A 9241-nucleotide genomic window follows, 5' to 3' on the forward strand; every position below is an offset into this window, starting at 1 on the left:
TTTGAACTGATTTAAAGAAAATTAGATCCACAGTCCTGGCTTCTCAACATGTTTCTGAAGTGAAGCAGTGAATTAATGACACACTTAGAACTGTTCATCTAAACAGGAGTTCCCAACCTGGGGTCCATGAACTGCTGAGTTCATGGTACAAAGGGGAACCCCTGATTTAAAGTAATTATCAAAATTAGAGACAGGGTTTTGAAAGTCATTTTATATTATAAAGTATGTGAAATCTCATTGACACCAAAAATTCATTTTTGATGGTTGTGCAGACAAGATTAATAGCTGGCACTTAGGTGGTGCCTGAAGTTACAGGAAGAGGAATTATTCATCTATAAATAATCTTGTACTCACACTGCTAGTTGATTAGTATGTCATCAGTTCGCAAATGACTTCAGGTTTCGTGGAAAGAATTGAAAAATATATAAAAAATAAAATCACATAATGGTCATGCTTAAAATCACGTCCAAGCATTATATTCTTACTGAATTCATTTCTTCAAAGCAATAATTAAAGCTTTATGGGGCATGCTGTTTCCATGCATTAATTCTTGGCATGAGAATTTAAATGGCGCAGCTCAGAAATGATGGGATCCAAGATGCTACCACACAAATTAATAGGAAAGAAGTTCTCTTCAAGGCTTTCAAGATGTTGCTGGCATAACAGGTGGTATTGCAAGTGAGATCTTTCTTCAGAGTGAGTAGGTCAACATTAAGAAAATTCCATGGAGTTGCCTATAATTATTTTGATAACACTACGTCCCTTTGGGAATTTCATGTTTAAACCATGCCTGGTGCATGAAGTGCACCCTGTGATGTATTGTATAAGGGAAAGAAATAGTCTGTAACATCTCAGAGCTTTGTATTGTCATTGGGATATATATTTCATTGTAATTAGCGTTCTTGAATTACCATTTTTCCCTGTGAGGTCCATACCTAATGGCAGTATTGAACTCAGGACATTACCAATACCAATTTATATTCTATTATTGCTTTAGACAGCCTGCTGTAGGCCCATGAAGGTGCAGGGAAACAGGGAAACATATTAATCTATTTTTAGTTTGTCTAGGATAACATTGGCAGCACAGTGACACAGTAACTCTTGCTGCTCCCTTACAGCTTAGAATCTGACTTCCCTTGTTGACAAGTGAGCACGACTAAATTCCCATTCTGTATGGAAATAGAGAGAGAGGTAATACCTGAAGGAAATGTTATTGGGGGTCATCTTGGTTCAATGTATCAAATGCCTTACATATTGTTGTAACTAAGCAGAACATCTCACAGAGTGGATGAAATATCTTTTTTTTTGTCTTCCTAACCAGGTATGCTTTGGAGTCTCTAATGGAGAATAAGTTTTCTGTGTTTTCAGATGTGTGGAGCTTCGGGGTGGTGTTGTATGAGCTCTACACATACAGTGAGAAGACAAAAAGTCCACCATCAGTGAGTTTCCAGATTCTGCTGACTCAAACCTTTCTTTTCTACTTTATTAGTTTTACAAAGGAAAACCTTCTTTGTGAAATGTGGCTTACTGTTAATGAAAATTACTATCTTAAGGATGTTTACTGCGTCTTTTTTTATTGTTTTATTTGTAAGAATTTGGATTTAAGCTTTATTTTGTGTTAAACTCATGCTTTTGTCAGTACAAGTGTGGGAGCCCTGAAATATTTGAAGAATGTACCTGTTCTAATACAAAGCCTGCAGATAGTTGTTTTAAAGTGCAAACCTGTACTGCTCTGAACAACAGCTACTTACAGAGATATCAGCTGCTGCGTTTTTGCCTGAAGAAATCTTGGGGAATGGGTCACAGTCAAAAGGGAGTTTTCCCATGGCTGTCATAATGCAGTAACATGAAGATGAAGGAAAATGCTGTGTGTAGGCTGGAGAAAATGCCTTAGTGTGCATTTCAATCATCACCCACATACCGTCTGCATCACAGTGCTGCAACTGGCCCCAAGCTACAAAGTTAATGCTTGATATTCAGGCAGAGGTCAAAGCAATATCTGCTGTGCATTGTTTAATAATCTGTAGTCAGCATTGTGAGAGTCATCAGTGATGTAATAAATAGTATAGCAAAGAATACACAGATAGGCAGATGCACACATCAGTATACTGATGTCCCCTTTAAGCTGTGTGAATGCATGGCCATGCCGTAACTGAATTGCTCCCTCAGAGATAGCTTTCGGTGCCACGCAGCTGGAATTGGATGCAGCAGGAAAAAGTTTACGAAACGTGAGAAGTTTTCTTTGTTGTACTGTATTATACGCTTCAATTAAAAAATAAAATCAAAACTATATGATTTTTAAAATTTTCACAGTATGCATGTTACAAGAAAAAGCATTTAAAGTGCCACGCAGTTTTTAGGCCACGTAAAAACCTCCTGCACATAGTAATGTTTGGTACGTGCAACTGTAAAATGCTGGTTCCACCAAGACTTGTTAATTTATTCTTTCATTTTAGAAGAACTGCAATTCCACCTGGGTCATTAGCAGTCTAATGACATAAACATCATTTTTTCCCCACTTTCAGAAAACCCACACTTCCTGGGTTCCTATTACACTTCTGATCCATCCAGGCTCTCTCACCTAACACCCCTTTCCAGCCCCCTCATTACCCAGTTTCTTAACCCTCCCCTTTACGCTCCTGTTTCTATCTGCCCAACATGCATGCACTTAACTCACTGGGTCTCTTCTATTCCCTCCCACTACTGATTCCATTTGCCTGTCACCCCCATCCTTGCCAGATTCCACTTGTCACCTTCCTTCCTAATCAAATTTAAAACTCTGCAACTCTTTGTTGTTTCCACCTATCAATTTCCAGTCCTTGTTTCTTTCCCCATCTTCCTGTTTCCTTTGCCTAACATCTCCCTCTTCAGCTTGGTTCCACCTCTCACCACCAGCTCCTAACTTCTTTTATAGGCTGTCTCCCTTTTACACTCGTAACCCTGATGCAGGGTCTTGATCTGAAACTTCAGCAATCCCTCTGTCTCCACAAATGCTACCTAACCCACTGAGCTCCTCCAGCAATTTTTTTTGTTCAACACACAAAATGCTGGAGGAACTCAGCAGGTCAGGCAGTATCTGTGGAAGTGATTTCTTTTTGTTCACTCCTTGAGTCATGTTCACTTACTCAGCTTTTATGGAAGTTTTTAATTAAGTTTATAAATATCATTGCTCTAATTCCTGTTGGAAAGGTAGAGATTGGTGCACATATTGTTGGTATTTTATTATATATATATATTACTACGGAAAAATATTAGCTGTGCTAGCATACATTTGCCCAGGAGATTCCAGGACCTTTTCCAAATAGGTCTTCAGTCAGAAATGTGTTGTGAATGGTTTTTATGTGTGATTCACATATAAATATAACAGTTACAATTCATTGCTCCTTGATTTACTAATCTTTCAATTGCTTCCTTCAGGAATTCATGCGCATGATTGGCAGTGACAAGCAAGGACAAATGATTGTTTTCCATTTGATCGAGCTGCTTAAAGCAGGAAGAAGGCTGCCCAAACCGGAAGAATGTTCTGACATGGTAATGAGTGTCCCTTGTGCTGATGGCTGGACTTGATGCTGGGGGAGAGAGTGAGGAAGGCTGAAAGCTGGGTGGGGGGGGGGTGCAAGATGATTTGGAAGGTTATAGTGATGAGTGACCTTTAGGGGGAAACCTAGTTTACCAAAACAATTGATATCTTTCCTTCAAATCTAGAGCATGTATATTTTGAATCATCTGTATTTTGAATGAAGATCTTTGGTGCCCTCCATTATTTTCTTATGCTTGAGATTTCCCTGCTCTTTTAATGTTTAAAATAATTTTTCTTCGAGGCCAAGAAGAAAGATATTTGCCATATTTCCTTTAGAACTATGGCAGTCATCAAGATAGACAACTTCTTATTTCATGAAACAGCAATCCTCTTGGTTTGACAGCCATGAGATTCGAAGGAAGCTTGTGCTAGCTCTGAACCACTCTGACTAGGAGGTGGATGATATGATTTAGTCTGATTCAAACTTAAAGTTGAATATGGCAAAGTCTGAAGATCTTTGCTGAATGCTTCTAAACAAGCCCATTGTATCTATTTATATTCTGGGGCTGTGCTATTCTTTTGTTAAATGTTCACACACACAAATCACTCTTAAGTTCTCTTTGTTTTTTGCACTCCCACATTTTAAATTGCCTAGTCTTTATGAGATGACAACCAAACACTGTCCAAAATCCCACATTAATGGTAATAAGAGGCTCCATGCAAAGAAAATATATGTAATATTCCCTGCTGATACAGTAGAAAGTAATCTTCCAAGACTAACAATAACTTCTGCGAATGAATGATTACACCTTCCCTGAGAACTCAATGTTTCCCATTATCTTGAGAATTTTTAAAAATTCTTTAAATATTGCATTATCTACTTTACAGTGATGTTATGATGGTGTCAATCAATGTTTAAATTTTTCTAAATTAAGTATTATTAAAGCTATCTTTCTAATCTTGATCATTCATTTGTTCCCAACCTCAGATGTATTCGATCATGATGGAGTGCTGGAAGAATACATCAGATCAGCGCCCTAATTTTAGAGAACTTGCTCAGAAAGTGGACGCAATGAGGGATTCTGTGGGAGGATGAATATGCAGAGATTTCATCTGAGTCTCTTTCATCGTAACACAACTGCTGCTTATCCAATTTGAGGCTGAAGCATTCACTCTTGGATGATATTCCAAACTGAGGAGAATCGTCCCTTCATGTCCTGCCAGACTGGATCACTATGAACTTCTTTCGCATCTCCTGGGGAAATAGCAGCCCTTCAACGGTGAAATCACAGGGCAACCAACTGATGAATTCCAAAAAGTAATTGATTGGGCTTTGTAACTATGCTGTAGCTCTCCATTTAAGCTGCTTAAAGTAGCAGAGTTACCTTTACAGAGATTCCTCTTCTTAATGGTGATAATAGGAAATTTCCCTTACAATGAACACCAAATTGCCTTGTTGTTGAATATAATACTGTATTATGTGTGCTATTTGCATAAGAGAAAGAATTCTAATTTTGTATTGATTTTTTAAATCTAAAACTGCTCTAGGGATACGACATTGCAATCTCATTACACTTACCATAGGTTACAGCATAAAGAAATATTGACAGGAATGGAAATGATGCCATGGTGTAAATATCTTAAAACAAAATTAGCTCTATTGTTGAAAGAAAAACAAGCTCTGGAGCTGAAATGTTCCTTAAATCTGCGAAAATGTGAATGTGAATACAGAGGTGCATTAAACAATATCTTGGAACGAATGTAGAACTGCAAAATAATGTGCATGTCAGAGATGGGATAAGTTAAAGATTATCCAATGGTGAAAAAAGTTAGAAATTACCTTTATGTATCGTGCAAAATAACCTAAAATTGCAAAAGAAGAAATATTTACTACATCAGGTATGATCTAAGATACACAGCAATGCGTTATTAGTACAAGCCTGATTAATATTGTGTATTATACTGCAATTATGTGTGTATTTTTTTACAATTGGATCAATAATGTCTGCTTAGGTAACTATATGGAGACAAGCTCAGGGACTTTTGTTTTACATGTAGAGGATGCAGGGTTGATTATTTAGTCCATTGCAGTTAATTTGCATGTATTCCTTTACTTACGTTAATCCGTTAGCTCAGGCCAAGTTGCTACTGCACCACCATTTGTTCAAGGACAATCAGAGAGAGAAAATATCAGCCTTTCCAATAACACTTGTGCCCTGAAAATGTTTCTTTTCAAACTATGCAAACTCCCATACACCCTTGACTTACTCTTCAGTAGATCATGCCATTAAGAGTAAACGTTCAGCACGGACTAGGAGGGCCTAGGTGGCCTGTTTCCGTGCTGTGATTGTTACATGGTTATTATAAAGGGACCAGACTTATTTTTTAGTTTGACTACTATAATGTAAAGATTCTGTATGGGATTAATCAGTGTTTAAAAAGCTTGTCTTTGCAAAATAATATATGGGTATTTCTGTAAATAAGGAGGAGGGGATTTTCAGTCACACAGTGTGACTCTGCTGTGTTTGATGGATTGAAATTAGCTTGAGCTCTGGGTCCTGCTTGCTGATCAGTGTCACATTGCATCGCAGTCCATTCGTAACGCTGGGTCGCATGGACTGCATGCTTCAGAAAGTGGTCTGTCCGCAGGTCAAGCGAATGTAGGAAGGAAGGGACTGAGCAGCTGCCAGACTAATGAAAAAAGGAGCAGTCAAGAGATCCCTGAGGGCATCTCACTATCTGAGCAATATTCAGAATAGTTAGACAAGGCTAGATAGATTGAATTCAGAGGATTTTACCCCTAGTTGAGGTATCCAGAATGGGGTGAGGGGGTTACAGGGCCATGATACTGGTTATTTAGGAATGAGATGAAGAGAGATGGTGCAAGAGGAAAGGCATCAGATGCCTGGGATCTATATAGCCTAGAGAGTTTGTATCTCAGCAGTGCTGGGACCAGTATCTTGAAAGGCAGGTTTACAAGTGCTGTTGGGAAGAGTTTAAGTGTGCTTGGCAGGATAATGGAAACGTGAGAATCAAATGCAGAGATGGATATGAATCAGCTGAAGGCATTGAATGATACTTGAAAGTATATTGCAGCTATTAGGGATTTAATGGCTGGAATGGCAAGTTAACAATCTGAGTTACGGGATTTCCTACTGAGGTAGACAGGACAATGGAGAGTAAGTGGTAGTACTTGGTCGAAGAAGAGCAATGGAAAGGGCTGGTATGTTGAAAGTGTCTGCAAATGAGGTTACATAGGTTGAACTAAAGAACAAAAAAGTCTAAAGTGCGAGATTTCTTTGTCAGTGATAGTGGGGATTTTAGTTACTTTGATTCAGGGGTACAGTCCACATGAAAATAACAGGCCATAGATAGCTTTCAGATCAGTGAGAAGAATGTGAGAATGAGATTCAAACTAAAAATGCTCCTTCAAAATGAAAGGATGTGACTGTCAAAAGGTTATGATAATATGGGATGAAATACGCAGGATTGATATAGGATTATGATAAATGGTGCCATCTCCAATGGAATCCTCCCACCAAGCTCATTTCCCTCCCTGCCCCCACCTCTCTCACTACCATTCAGAGCTGCAAACAGTCCTTCCAGGTGAGGTGACACTTCACCTTTTGAGTCTGTTGGAGTCATATAATGTGTCTGATGTTCCAGGTGTGGCCTGACATAGATTGGAGGACTGTTTACACTCTGTCCACCAGAAGAAGTGGGAACTCCCAGTGGCCACCCATTTAAATTCTATATCCCATTCCCATTCCGATATGTCAACCCAATGGCCTCCTCTACTGTCACAATGAGGCCACACTCAGGTTGGAGGAACAACACCTTATATTCCATCTGGGTAGCCTGCAACCTGATGGCGTGAACATTGATTTCTCGACCTTCTGGAAATCCCTTTCCCCATCTCATTCAGCATTCCCCTCTCACCTTATCTGCTTGCCTGCCCATCGCCTTCCTCTGGTGCTCCTTCCCCGATTTCTTTCTTCCATGGCCTTCTGTCCTCTCCTATCAAACTGACCCTGCTCCAGCCCTGTATCTCTTTCACCAATCAACTTCCCAGCTCTTCACTTCATCACTCCCCATCCCAGTTTCACCTATCACCTTGCGTTTCTCTCTCCCCTCCCCCACCTTTTAAATCTACTCATCTTTTCTCTCCAGTCCTGCCGAAGGGTCTTGGCCGGAAACATCGACTGTACTTGTTTCCCGTAGATTCTGCCCAGCCTGCTGAGTTCCTCCAGCATTTTGTGTGTGTTGCTTGGATTTCCAGCATCTGCAGGTTTTCTCTTGTTGGTAAACAGTTTTTGATGGTTGGTGCAGGTTCAGTGGGCTGAATGGCCTGTTGAATCTATGACTCTACTGTTAGGACCATTTTTAGTTTGAATCTCTTTATTTGAGTAATTTTGGTCACTAGTTTTTGGAAAGGGTGTAATTGCACTAGAGGAGAGGACACTGAACTCAGAAATGAGAGTTATGAGGACAGATCAGACTTTCTTCTTTGAATCAGAGGAGCTGGGGGAAGACAGGTGAGGACCTGAGGACAGTAAACTGGGAGAGCCTTTTTCTTGGGCAGTGGATCAAGGATGTAGAATTAAAGTCATTGGTCAGAGGTTTAGAAACTAGAAGCTAACAAAAATGCAAAAATGTTTTCACTTTGATGATGGGCAAGAGTCTGGAATTCATGACTGAAAGAATGGGGGAGGCCAAGCCCTTCATCACGTTTAAACAGATCTGGATGTGTACAAGAGCTGTGAACCGCAGCTACATGCACCCAGAGCTGAAAGGTGGGATTAGACTGGGAGTTCTTGTTCAATTGGCACAATGGGCTGAATGGCCTCTTACTTTCGTATAATTTTTCTGTGACTATCTGTATCCAACACTTATGTGCAGAGAATTAATACTAGCCGAACATCTAGCTACCAAGGACATACTCTATTCTGTGCAAAAACTATTCAAAATATCCCTTTATCATTGACTGAAGTGGCCTTGTTATTGATTAGGGATTTACAACTAATAAAAAGAACTTAGCAAGTCATATGTTCTTACTTGTTTCTTTGACCTCTGTTAAAATATATAATGCAACATTTAACAGTTACCTGACAAACCTCTCAAAGGTACATGTTGGTTTGCAGCCTAGCTGTTACTTGCTCTACATTTATTGTTGGTCTGTTATCACAAGTGATTCATTGCATTATTCTCTTGAACTGGAAAATTCCAAGACTTTGCATGCTGACAGGAGTCCTAGAGGATTATTTTAAAGCTGTGAATGTGAACCCCAGATCAAAGGCTGGATACCTCAAGGCATCCTGGATGAACAATGATTTGTTCCTGATACAGTGCTGAATGAGCCGTAGCTTGCCAACAGAAAGAGTTAAAATCAACAAATGATTTAGTATATTTCCCGAAGAAAATTTAAGTTTTCATAGTAAATCATGAGTCAAAATTTTGTGCAATGGTGAACCATTGGTGTAGTTATGTGAATGAAGTGCTTCTTTATGGAGGTCATCCCAATACCAATGGAAGTGACTCCAATATGAGTGGAACCAGACAAACCCCTTCCATAGAAGTCCCAAGAATTTTTAATAGGAGAGTAGATATCCCCCAGTTTGCTGGCAACCAGAACATACAAAAACAATCCAGTGGTTTTCAGCCTGCCAGTTTTTTCAGAGGACTGATTCTCCAATGTGCACATGTGACAGGAAACTCATAATT

The 9241-nt window shown here is 39.4% G+C and overlaps 1 protein-coding gene across 3 annotated transcripts in view; it reads left to right on the top strand.

Moving 5' to 3' along the window:
• jak2b (Janus kinase 2b) overlaps positions 1-8564 on the top strand; it is a 268366-nt gene extending 259802 nt beyond the window's left edge. For all 3 annotated transcript variants that reach the window (XM_059974879.1, XM_059974881.1, XM_059974880.1), the window contains exons 22-24: positions 1322-1439; positions 3418-3531; positions 4509-8564. In XM_059974879.1, the coding sequence (XP_059830862.1) occupies positions 1322-1439; positions 3418-3531; positions 4509-4616 (340 nt within the window). In that variant the 3' untranslated portion in view covers positions 4617-8564. The remainder of the gene's footprint in view (positions 1-1321; positions 1440-3417; positions 3532-4508) is intronic.
• Positions 8565-9241: the final 677 nt, after the last annotated feature.

The sequence above is a fragment of the Hypanus sabinus genome, chromosome 7 (genome assembly GCF_030144855.1).
Source record: "Hypanus sabinus isolate sHypSab1 chromosome 7, sHypSab1.hap1, whole genome shotgun sequence".
Lineage (NCBI taxonomy): Eukaryota > Metazoa > Chordata > Chondrichthyes > Myliobatiformes > Dasyatidae > Hypanus > Hypanus sabinus.